The sequence below is a fragment of the Chrysochloris asiatica genome, unplaced genomic scaffold, assembly GCF_000296735.1.
Source record: "Chrysochloris asiatica unplaced genomic scaffold, ChrAsi1.0 scaffold00009, whole genome shotgun sequence".
Taxonomy (NCBI): domain Eukaryota; kingdom Metazoa; phylum Chordata; class Mammalia; order Afrosoricida; family Chrysochloridae; genus Chrysochloris; species Chrysochloris asiatica.
The window spans coordinates 35,603,452-35,616,296 of NW_006408527.1; the positions used below are offsets into that span (position 1 = coordinate 35,603,452).

The window sequence follows — 12,845 nt, forward strand, 5'->3', positions numbered from 1 at the left end:
TATTATACTACCTTGAAGAATAACAAGCAAGGAAGCTGCAAGCCACCACATAACACTGATGAACCTTGAGGACATTATGCTGAGTGACATTAGTAAGTCACAAAAGGAGAAATATTGCATAGGACCATTATTGTAAAAGTTTAAGAAAAAGTTGTTGTGAAGTGCAGGTGAGTCAGTTCTGACCCACAGCGACCCTGTACAGGGTTTCCAAGGAGCAGCTGGTGAGCTTGAACTGCCAATCTTGCAGTTCAAACAGCTTTGCAGTCTAGCGCATTAACCCACAGCACCAAACCAGAAGTACCCACACTAAAAGGGGGAAAAAAAAATTCTTTGTTGGCTACTGGTATGTAGGGGGTGGGATGAGGGGAGGCAGGGGAAGCTGGAGCAAAAGATAAGGAACAGATACAAGAAAGTAAGGGTGCTGGGGGACAATACACTAGAAGTGGGAGGGCAATGAAAGAACAAGGCGAATGGGAGACTATGTAGGCAGGTTTGCATGGGCTAAGTGGGACAGAGGTAAACAATGATGTAGGCTCAACCTTGGAATAACAGGGTTCTGGGATACAGGGATTGAGGCATGGTTTGAATGGTTAAAAGAGAGGAAATAATATTAAGATGCTTGGCTGTCTTTTGAATCTTAGTTTCCCTTGCCTGCTACTGTGAAATAGACACTTGAGGGGGAGAAAGGAATAGCGAGAAACTTCACCATAGAAAGCCTGTAAGTCTGTCTTCAGCCTATTGGAATACCTAAATTGGGGCTAGAACTTGCCCAGGGAAGGAGGCTTCCTGTGAAGCCTTTGCATTGCTAAGACCATAGGTGGAATCTGGATCCCCATCCAGAATTTTCTGAGGTGGGAAATTTCTAATTGAAAGGACAAGAAGACCAGCCTGGAGCAGCTAGAACAGAAGATACTTCTTGAAAGAAAGACCAGCAGGAAAAATAAAAACAATAACAGCAGTCCAACTGACTCCTACAAGAACCATCAGGGCAAGTGGTTGTTTCCCTCAGGGCAAACACCCTTCTAAGACTGAAACTCAAGGGGAATGCAGGAGCAGGCATATGGTATTGCTGGTGACCATGTAGGGTCTACCAATAAGGGCAAGTGGGGGAAAAACATCATTGAAGTTATGAGCTAAGTCCAACCACGTTCAACAGACTCATGTCTACATCGATTGAGACCTGGCTGGCCAACAGTACGGTGAGACCTGTAGAATCCTGGACCCAGGGACAGGGACATTGCCACAGAGGACCAGAGCAGAGAGTGAAGCGCCCAACTGATATGAAGCAAAGGGAGATGCAAGAGCATACCCATACTTGTAGATAACACCCATTTGACCTGGCTTCAATGGCCGGATGATCAGAACTCGACTAGAGGAATAAAAGAATAATCTGCTACAATTTGATGAACTTGACCTACATTTATGGATGTAGTAGCTCAAAAGAGGGAATGAGTCTTTACAGCGAGGATCATTCCCACCCCCTCAGTACGCAGGGTTGACAAGGATGGGCAACTTAGACATTGGCTACCCAAAATGGGGGATTACAACGCACAAAGCGACTGGCTTACAAACTTTCAAGAGGGAGACTAGTTTCACAGGATATGGGGGAAGGTAGAGTCTCCACTGAGTGATTTCCAACCTGTCTGGACAGCGCTGGTGAAAGGAGATAGGGATAAGGCTTTTGTGGAATTGCTATCAGGACTGATTATAAGGACTGCAAATGCGAAGGTAGATGTTTTGTAACAAAAGGAGGGGAGTGATTGATCTTGCAGTCCAGTAGCAGAGGACCCTGGGACCAACAAGGGAGAAGAGAGGAGTGTGGGACCCTATCCAGAGAAGCAGTGACACCAGGGATAGAGACAGAGTTGATGACGTGGAGAGATGGAGCAGCTGGAAACCCTGGAATCAGGGAGGGAAAGGGCCTGTGGGCTGACAGCCAGTGGACAGGTTTGTAGGGTGTGCCCTTTGGTTGTTTAAATGGTTGTATATTACTGAATGCCTTGGTGTACATCAAAAAAAAAAAAAACTAGAAGGAATGGAAGCAAATGCTATTGAATGATAATGCATGGAGGAGATTGTAATCATTGCAATGAAACTAAATACAACAGAATGAATGTAAAGCTGATATTCTCCCATGTAACCTATCACCCAATTCACAATAAAAACTTCAAAATATATATATATAGGGAGCTCTGGTAGAGTGGCGGTTACAAATCAGGCTGCTAACCTCAGGATCAGCAGTTCGAAACTTACCAGCTGTTCCACAGAAAAAGGATGAGGCTTTCTGCTCCCGTAAAGATTTACAGCCTCGGAAACCCTGTACAGGGTTGCTATGAGTCGGAACCAACTCCACAACACACAACAACAACAAATATATATATATACAGATTTCCAAATCTGATGAAAGCTATAAACTAAAAAATACCCCGAAGATGCTAAATAGACAAAAAAAATCAAAAAAAAAAAAAAAAACACTCTTTCCAATCATGTCAAACTTAAAATCCTCAAAAAAGTGATCAGAAAAATTTTAAAGTACTCATAGGATTTTTAAAAAGGTGCATTTTATAAAATAAAGAGCAGATTCTGTGAAATCAAGTAAAGCTTTTAGAATCTTCATTTGCTGATGGGGCACAACTCAGAATAAGGAGTAACAGTTACAAACATCCACTGATAATCAGAAAAGGGATAGTATGAAGCATGAAAATAGGAAAACTGAAAGTTGTCAACCTAGAATTCCATATACAGTAAAAATCTTTTTCAAAAATAAAGATGAAATAAAAACTTTAATATCCAGTCATACAGTAAAAACAAATCTGTATGCCAAAATTTATTGCAGAACTTTGCACAATACCCAAAAGGTGAAAAAAAACACGCAAAATATCTAAGACAGAGGAAACAATAAGCAAATTATGGCATAACACATAGTATAATGAAGAGGTAAACAGAAAAAAGTTCTAATGCATGCAACAAAATGAAGAACCTTGAAAATATGCTGAGTAAAATAAGTCAGTTGCAAAAGGGCAAATATGAGGGGACTCCAAAAAGTTGATGCAAAAATTCCATTATATTCATTCAGTTTTTCCATGAACCTTTTAAAACCTCCTCATACAGTATAATCTTACTTATATGAAATAAATATATATCTAGAACACAAAGCTTACTGAGAGTAATCAGAAAACTTTTGGCTGGGGAGTAGAAAGGGAGCATTGAGTTTATATTAATGGTGGGTCATATTCTGGTTAAGGATCATGAAAATGGAGTTATAGCATGAAAAATACAATCAATGATATTGAGTTGTACCGGAATTCATCTATCGTTTTGCTGTACTGTGGTGGCTTGTGTGCTGCTGTGATGCTGGAAGCTATGCCACTGGTAACTGAAATACCATGGAGACCAATCATGCTTGAACAACTGGCAATCCATATGTACAAAACTGAACTTCAATCCTTGTATTAGGTGAAAAAACAACACTACAAACCATTATCCTAAGGCATTAAAAAAAAACTCTCAAAATGGATCACACACTTACAAATACAAAATCTAAAACTTTAAAATGTCTTCAAGAAAGTATAGGAAACTATTAACCTTACTTAGGGCAAATATTTCTTAGCTACAACATGAGAAGCACAATCCACAAAGAACACACCAACAGACTTCATCAAACTTAGAATATTCTATTCCTCCTAAAGCACTCATATTGTTAGCAGAATGAAAAAACAAACCATATATAGAAGAAATATTTCAAAGAATGTACCGTGTAAGAACTTTTATAGAGTATGTAACAAACTCTCCTCTCCAATGTCACTTTTTTAAAAAAACTCAATTTTTAAAATGGGCAAAAATTTGGAAAACCAACCTCACCAAAGAGATAAGATGACAAATAAGTACATAAAATGATGATCACATCAAATGAAATAACACTACACACCTTTTTAAATGGTAAAAACTGAAAAAACTGACCATACCAAGTTCTAGACAGGAAATGTTGAGAAATTCACACTGCTGGTAGAAATGTAAAATGGTACAGTGATTTTGGAAACACCAGTAAGGACCTGTGAGTTAATCCACTGTACTGTGAAGTTAATTTGAACCACAAGGTAGATGGTTCAACCTCATCAGCTGCTCTTCGGAAACCGTATACAGCGTCACTATGGATTGGAACTTACTTGACGGTACTTAGTAACACCACCACCACGTGATTCAACCATTCCACTCCTAAATGAAAACTTACACTGTCCATCCAAAAACTTGTACACAAAAGTGCATAGCAGCTTTATTTGTAATTGCCAAAAAGTAGCTATAACCTGTATGCCCATCAACAGGTGACTGGGTAAACAAACTAATATACTCATAGCAAGAAGTAATAAACTAATAACACACCCAAAATCATGGATGATTCACAAATAATTATGCTATGTAAAAGAAAACAGAGAAATAAAACTATATAAATACACTGCCATCAAGTCGACTACAACTCATAGCAACCTCTATGTAGGGTTTCCAAGGCTGCAAATCTTTACAGAACAGAAAGCTCCTCTTTTTACCAAGGTGTACTAAAACTGTTTGATAAGCACTGGACTGAGAAACATAAGGCCCACGATTCGAGCCCGCGAAACCATACCACAGGAGAAAAACAAGGTTTTCCTCTCACATAAAAATCTAAACCCTCTGAAACCCTCATCTCACTCATCTCACGATGAGTGAGAACCAACTCCATGGCACACTACCACCATGATGAGCAAAAACCAACTCGGCAGCACCTTACTAGAAAAAAACAAATTAATCTACTGTAACAGATGATCGCTGATTGCCTCGGGAGGAGAGGACGTTGGGAAGGTGGTAGCAAGGCATCACAAGAGCACAGAAAACTTACGGGGCCACAGCTATGTTCAGTGTCTTCACTTTGATGATGGCTTCATAGCTTGTATAATTAACTATGTGCAGTTTAATGTATTATCAACTGTATATCAACGAAAATGCTTTCTTAAATCTGTACTGACTTTTTAAATTTAGATAAAAATTCCATAAGCAGGAGACTGTGGCAAAGAAATGTTACAAAATAATTCATATTACACTAAAAATCAAAAAAAGTCAAAAAACTAAGGCTACAGGTCAAATTTAGCCATGCCCATTCATTTATGTACTGTTTATAGCTCCTTTGTCTTCTGCTGCAGAACTGAGTACAGCAAAGACCTGCAAAGCCAGATATATTTAAGATGTAATACTTCACAGAAAATGTCTGCTGACCATTGCCAAAAATCTCTAAGAGATTATATAATAAAATGAGTGGCTTATATCATGAAATAATTTTTTTAAAAAAAGACCCATGTGGCAATAATATCAAAAGGATTTTCCAGAAAACATGATTAGCACAATGACTTCTAATCCTCCCTAAAATAAACACGTCCACACATCATATACTTTTGAATTTAGGGTATAGCCACTTAATACTAAGCAGAAGAGGAAAATATAAGCATGGATTAAAAAAACTCTTTGCCTTTTGTGTGTCAATTCAAACTCACTGCAACCCTACAGGACAAACTAGAACTGTCCCACAGTTTCCAAGATTGCAATCTCACCTAGAGCAGCTGCTGGGTTCAAACCGCTAACTTTTCAGTTAGTATCCAAGGCATTAATCATTGTGCTACCACGGTTCATTGCAAACATGGGTGTTGTTCTTTTTAAATGCCAATGAATCGGTTCCAACTCATAGTGATTCTGTATAGGGTTTCTGAGGAACACTGGCTAAATTTGAACCACCAACTGTGCATTAGCCATCCAGTGCTAATCCTTACAGTATCACACCAGGAATTCTCCTTTTCTATGTAAGACTTAGGCATGCCTAAACTACCTACTTTCTACTTAAAAAATCTTACCTAATCTGTTCTGTTTGTACAATTCCTTCTTTGTGACCCTCCAAACGAGCAGCCAATCTCTCTTTATCAAGACGAACGCATTCTTCATCCTGGAAATAATTACTGATTATTTAATGTTTAAAACTTTTGTTAAGAAAAAATACATAACCAGTTTCTTACCAAAGTTCCACCATATAAAATTCTAGGTAGATCTGATCCTAAGATAGCTTTAAAATTACTTTTAGTTTACACGTTATACAGATACAATAAAAAAATGTTAACTCCCATAAGATAATTAACTAAAAGTTTAGAAAACAAGTTGTTCAATCACTTTTTCTATGAGTTAGTGTTCTCTCCTTCAGAAGGTTTATAACTAAAGTTTATAAAAATACTCATCACAGTCAAGAATTTAATTTTGAATTTCAATTTTTTTTCAGGTCCTAAACTGATATTGGTCATAAATTCCTCAACAAAGATCAAAACACTTCAAGTTAAACTTCAACAGTTTTCAAAACATTTTCATCACAATATTAAGAGTCTACTGCAAAGTGGCCATTAGCCACTTCAAGATCGTATCTGAATTCAATCTTCATAGCTAAACTTTTATCTAAAATACGTAATTTTGTCTGAAAACTATGTTCCTCTTTAAAAGCAAAATAAAACTTAACAACTCGATGTAGCTCAATGCCTACATTCTACAAATATGAAAACTCAGGACCAGAGTCAGTGTCTATCACTAGTAAAATATGCTATTGTATAAAAAGCATAAACATATTCAAGAGATTCAGAAATGATGTTGAATCTAAACAATACCCTAATATTAGTCCATCATGTAATAAAAATCTTAACATGAACACATCAGCTGAAATTAATGTAAGCAGATGTACTAAACATTTGTAATAAAGGCATTAACAAAGATTGTCCAAGTTACTTTAGAGGCGACTCATTTTAAAATTAAACACAGTCTAGAGTTTAGTAAAATTAAAATTACTACCCTCAGGTTTATCTCTCTGAGCACAGAGCCTTGTAAGGCCTATCAATATGTACTTGCGGAAATAAAAATCTGTCTATGTAATAAAGCTATCTCTGAAAAACACATTTTAACACATGCGCTGAAAATAATTTTATTAAGCTATCTGTTGTGGATTTTTCAAGTTCCTGGGATCCTAGCATATTAATATTGCTGGTTCAACTGTTTTATGCAATATATTAACTAACAATAAATTTTATTATGGGTAATTCCATTTTTTTGGTGGCTTCTATTTCATGTGAATTACCATTAAAAACTATTCCACTTGACATAAAATTCTACAAGAAATCTGTAACATGATATGTAGTTTAATAAAATAGCTATATATATTAAGTTCAAACTTAAGATAAATGCCCATATCACCTTACTCCCAGTGTAGGTAAACTACAACACACAGGCCAAATGTAGCCCACTACCTGTGTGTGCAATGTTTTGCGGGAACACAGTACACCTGTTCATTTATATATTGCCTAACAATTCTTGGGACTACAAAAGTGTGGAGAAGTTGTAACAGAGACCAAAAAATGCATGGGGCCTAAAATATTTACTTACTGACCCTTTCTTCAAAAGTTCTCCAACCGCTGCTCTAGTATAATATTGGGGAGGGGCGGGGGGGGAGTGTGCTTCAAAAAGCTTGTGCAAAAATATAATTTAAAGATATTGCAACTTTTCCAAACTTTCTGAAACCTTGTACTCTTACATAGGATATGAAAGACAAAGAAAATTAATTCATTTGTCCATGACTTGGCTTGTAAATAAGAAAGCCAAAACGATAACTCAAGCAACATATTAGTTGCTCTTTTCACTATCACCCCCCATCCTAATCACCCTCAACAATATTCCTAGGACTCTGTGCAGGGTCACTATACGTTGGAACCGACTCCACGGTACTTAACAACAACAACATAAGCACAAAAGTCTAATTATTACACAATTCCAATTTCAGTAACTTTATACCCAATGAGTGCCACTGATTCATAGTGACCCTGTACAAAGTTGCCAAGGCTGTAAATCTTTACAAAAACAGAAAGACTCATCTTCCTCCCTCAGAGCAGCTAGTAGGTTTGAACTATCAGACTTTCAGTTAGGTCCAGTGCTTATCGTACAGTGCCAATATAACTCCTGTACCAGTATTAATCACCTTTAAAATAAAACTCCATTACCTCAATTCGTGGTTTCTTTGCTTCTGCTAAAACTTCATCTGCAGCACGCTTAACTTTTTATAAAAAAAAAAACAAAAGTTAGTAAACATATAGCTTTGGCATATTTTTTAAAGTTCTATACAAACGCATGTCAAGACATACCTTGAGTAGATCGCTGTAGACCTATTTCTAGGGGGGCACTTCTATCAATACTTGCAGATGTTGCTGAAGATTTAAAAAGATTCATGTGAGTGATTACTTAAACACAAACATTAGATATGAATTAGTGAAATGCTCAAGGTTTGCTACATTTCTAAGTTTCAAATGATGATTTTCTTAAATAAAAATATACTTTACAGTAGTTTCATAAAAATAACTTAACTACAAGACTAATCTATATTAGACACTATACAAAAGGACACATTTTTAACAATTTACCTTACAAACTATTGAGTTGATCTCATTAACTGAAATTAACCAGTCAATTCAAACACTCCAGTATCAAACACACACACATAAAAAGTACATCTAAACCTAAATACATAAAAGTATACAGATGAGGGAAAGTCTTAAGTTAGCATTCATATTAAACATACTTTTCAGTACAATTGGTAAAAAACCTTTAAATTACATTTTAATTACATCATTTAGAATGGCTCAAAAATAATGAAAGTATAAAAACAGGTATATACCAGTCCCCATTCAAATTCCTACTTCCCACCATCCTCCATAACCACTGTTAGTCTCTTGTATATCCTTCTAGTATTACCGTAGATTCAAAAGAGTCTATTAGCCCCTTGTTTTCCTCCCTTGTCCACAAAAACATGCATACTAGATACTATTCTGCACCTTGCATTTTTTTAACATAATGATATATCTCCAACATCCTTTCATTATCAGAATGTGGAACACATTCTTAAATCTTTTACTAAATACAAAGTATTTTGTTGTATGAATTAAATATATCTACTCCTCTACTGATAGACATTTCAATTCTAAGTCTTTTGCCATTATGAATAATGCCACAATGAATAATTTTGTATATGTCGATTCAAACGTACCTGTACAAAGTATATATAATAAAAAAATCCCATAAGTGGAATTTCTATGTTAAACGTGCAATTATAAATGACTGCTGAAAAATTACTTGAATGGGAGGTTCAATCAACTGACACTACAGTCAACAAGATATTATAATGTTTCCTTGTAGTCCTACCAGCATACATACCTACTCTTCACTTATCAACTACCTTGCTATCCAAAAAATCTACTATCCCTTATTTTACATATATAATGAACACTGAGCTACAAAGTCAAAACAACAATGACAGTGATGGCTATGTGTCAACTTGGCTGAGCCATGATTATCAGTAGTTTGGCAGTTACAGGATGTAATTTAGCCATTATGTAATGATGTAGTCATTCCCAATTTTGCATAACAACCTGGTCTTTAGAACCTAACCATGTAGATAAATGAGGAGTGGGGCACGTTAAAAATAAAGATTTGTAAAACTATACCAGATCTTCTGAAACAAAAGTTACTATTTTTAATTAGTATACCACACAACTCTCATGATTTTAAAAGTTGTGGAAAAACTGCTTCAAAAAAAATTAAATTTGATTTAAGTCAAAGGAAATCTTTCATATCCTCTCAATTTCCAACCTTCTTCATAGCACAACTGGTCCCCCTCTCTCTTTAGTACTTCCCAGATTCTAATCCTGTATCTGTCTACCTTCTAGAACAGTAAACACATTGAAGACAGAGATTTTGCATTTTGTAGAGCACACAGCACAATACCTGCAAGAATAAGCACTAAGTTAGTGCTTACTGAATACTGAATGAAGATTTAACACAGAAAGACAACACTTCTGATGATAATCTTTCTATTTGCATAAGATTCTATGTACAAATCAATCTTACTGCTTAAAGCCATGGAGAAAAATATGTGACAGGACAGCTTTAATGACTTAAAGTAGTAAATACCATCCCAGGGAAAACAGTTCTACTGTATCAATTTATTTGTATTCTGTAACATGGCAAATTAACAATCATTCATTTATTCATTTAAGCACTACTGAGTCAGAACTGACTCCACGGCACATAACAACAACAACATATACCAAATACCATTTTAAATGCTCGGTCTTCAACAATAAACAACAAAAAAAAAAAAAACAAAAAAAAACAAGTCTCTGTCTACTGAGGTCTAGCCGCTAACAGGGAAAACACAAATACATAAACAAATATTTAACTATCATCAAATCAAAGAAAAAGATCTTATTTAAGCAACAAAACGAAATAGGATGGGAGGATGTAGAGAAGTGGTATTATTTTATATTTTAGATAGAGTTGTTGTTGTTAAGTGCCAATGAGTCGGTTCCTACCTGTAACAACCCTGAATAGGGTTTCTGAGGAGCAACTGGTGAGCTTGAACCAATGACCTTGTGGTTCAAAGCGACTTTGCATTCCAGCACATTAACCCACAGCATCATACGAGTACTCCTGAAGAGTTGTCAGAGAAATTCTTTGTGATGGAACAAGTCAGGCATAAAACCAAATGAGTTCAAGAGAGAGAAAAAGCAAGCACAAAGGGTCTGAAGTTAGAACACCTGAAACACTGATGAGACTGGACTGCTGTGATCAAAGGAAGATTGGGAGAAAGTCACAAGAGATTTAGGCAGAAGCAAGACCATGCAAGAGTCCTAGTGTTACAACTGTAGGATTAGCACGGGACTGCTAACCACAAGGCAACGCCTCGAAATCCCTATACGAGGTCACTATATTAGTCAGAAGCCACTCAATGACACTTAACAACAACAAAGATCATATACAGCCAATATAGGAAGCAACTGCTTTATTCTAAGCATAATGGAAAACCACAAGATAGCTGTGAGCAGGCAGGCTACACATTTGAAATATTTGAAATTGCAAATAAAGTGTCATTCTGACTTTTAGGTGGAAAATGCACTACACAAAACAGTGGAGACTTGAGAAGTGGCTATGTAATAGTCTAAAGGAAGATGAAATATGGTAGAGGTATAAAGATCAGATGTTGTCATACCTGTAAAAGTAGAGAAAAGGACTTGTTATTGGAATAGATGTGAGATATGAGAAAAGTTTTCTCCAGATTTTTTGACTTAATAAATTACATGAATGCAGTATACTAGACTTGGGTGTTTTGTTTTTTGTTTGGGAGAAGAGGAGAGAATCTGGCATTCCATTTTGAACATGTTAAATTTCAGATGCCAACTGGCATTATGAGTTAATATGCATGTTGGTTTGAAATGCAAGGTTGGTGGTTCAAGCTTACCAGCCATTCCTTGGAAACCCTGTATGGGGTCACAATAGGTCGGAACTGACTTGACAGCACTTAACAACAACAATAAACAACCAAGAGATGATGCTAAGTTGCCATGGAAGAAGTCAGTGTTGGAGATAAATTGAAAATTGAAACTCATCAACATATGGAAGTATTTAAAGGATAAAAATAAAGGAACTCACCAAAAGAGTAAACATTAAAAGAGAAAGAAAAAGAAAAAGAATCAAGTCCTACAGAAATTCAAGAATTAGAAGTCAGGCAAAAAAAAAAAAAGAAAGTAAGCAGAACAGACTGAGAATTAGACAGTGAGGATGAAGAAAACCACGAGAGTTTGGTGCCCCAAACTCCAAGTGAAGAATGGCTTTCAGAAGGTAGTATTAAATGCTGTTTAGAGCTCAAGTATGCTGCTAACAAAACAGAATAAAGGATTTGTAACCTTATGTCTGGTGTGGAGCTGTAGGACAAACACTTGACCAGAAGGTCAGCAGTTCAAATTCACCAGCCACTCCTAGGAAACCCTGTATAGGATTGCTATGGGTCGGAACCGACTCAACAGCACTAATCAACAACAAAACCCTATGTCACGTGTGACACTGTAGGATAAAGCACTGCACCACAAGGTCAGCAGTTCAAACCCATTACCCATCATCAGAAACCCCAGAGTCAGAACTGATTTGACAGCACTTAACAACAACAATCCTTTATCAGTTGCTGACTTTACAAGAGTGATTTCTGAAAGATGGTAAGGATAAATGTTAGATTTGAGTGAGTAAAGAGGTAGCAGTGACACCACACCAACTCTTTCCGTGAACTCTGAAGTAATAGCGAAAACTATATGCAACAGAAGAGAGTATGAATATGGGGTCAATTTTTGCTTTTTTTAAAAGATGAGAGATATTACTACTTTATTTGTGTATTTTAAAGGAAACGACATAATAAGTGAAACTGATGATGCAAGAAAGAAATAATAATATACAGAAGTAAGGTCTTTTAGTGAGTAAAAAGAGATGGAACCCATATATAAGGCAGGAATGACTGGCTGTAAACACAAAGTGCACTTACAGTAACAGAAAAAGTGAACAGAGTTGTACATAAGTGAGTTAATTTTTTTAATATCAATTCTCTTCCCGCTGCTTTTCAATTCATTAAAAAAAAAGAAAGAAAGAAAGAAAGAAACTTATCTATTTAAGAGTGACAACAATTTTTAAAATACTCACATGCTTCACCATTAAGATATCCAAGGAGATCTTTTCGGTCAGGTCTTCGAACCACAGGAATGTTTTCAGTCTGAAGCAAAAAGTTTAAAATAGACATGAAAATCAGTAACAACCATATGAAACTTAATAAAGATAAACACCATACAACAGGGCATCAGAAAGTTCCTGGAAATTTTACACTATCTTTTAACATCATTTTCCCATGAGCTTTTTTGAAAGCCCCTAGAGTCTGAATTTTATTCCAACATAACCTGGAATATAATTATAACTATTAATATAAT

At 36.1% G+C, this 12,845-nt stretch overlaps 1 protein-coding gene across 1 annotated transcript in view; it reads right to left on the bottom strand.

Annotated features, from left to right (window-relative positions):
* Window positions 1-12,845, bottom strand: part of CDC73 (cell division cycle 73) — a 190,011-nt gene that overhangs the window by 155,187 nt on the left and 21,979 nt on the right. Inside the window, exons 3-6 of the mRNA XM_006834180.1 lie at window positions 12,565-12,634; window positions 8,190-8,252; window positions 8,049-8,101; window positions 5,877-5,965 (exon numbers count right to left, since the gene is read on the bottom strand). Of these exons, the coding sequence (XP_006834243.1) occupies window positions 5,877-5,965; window positions 8,049-8,101; window positions 8,190-8,252; window positions 12,565-12,634 (275 nt within the window). The remainder of the gene's footprint in view (window positions 1-5,876; window positions 5,966-8,048; window positions 8,102-8,189; window positions 8,253-12,564; window positions 12,635-12,845) is intronic.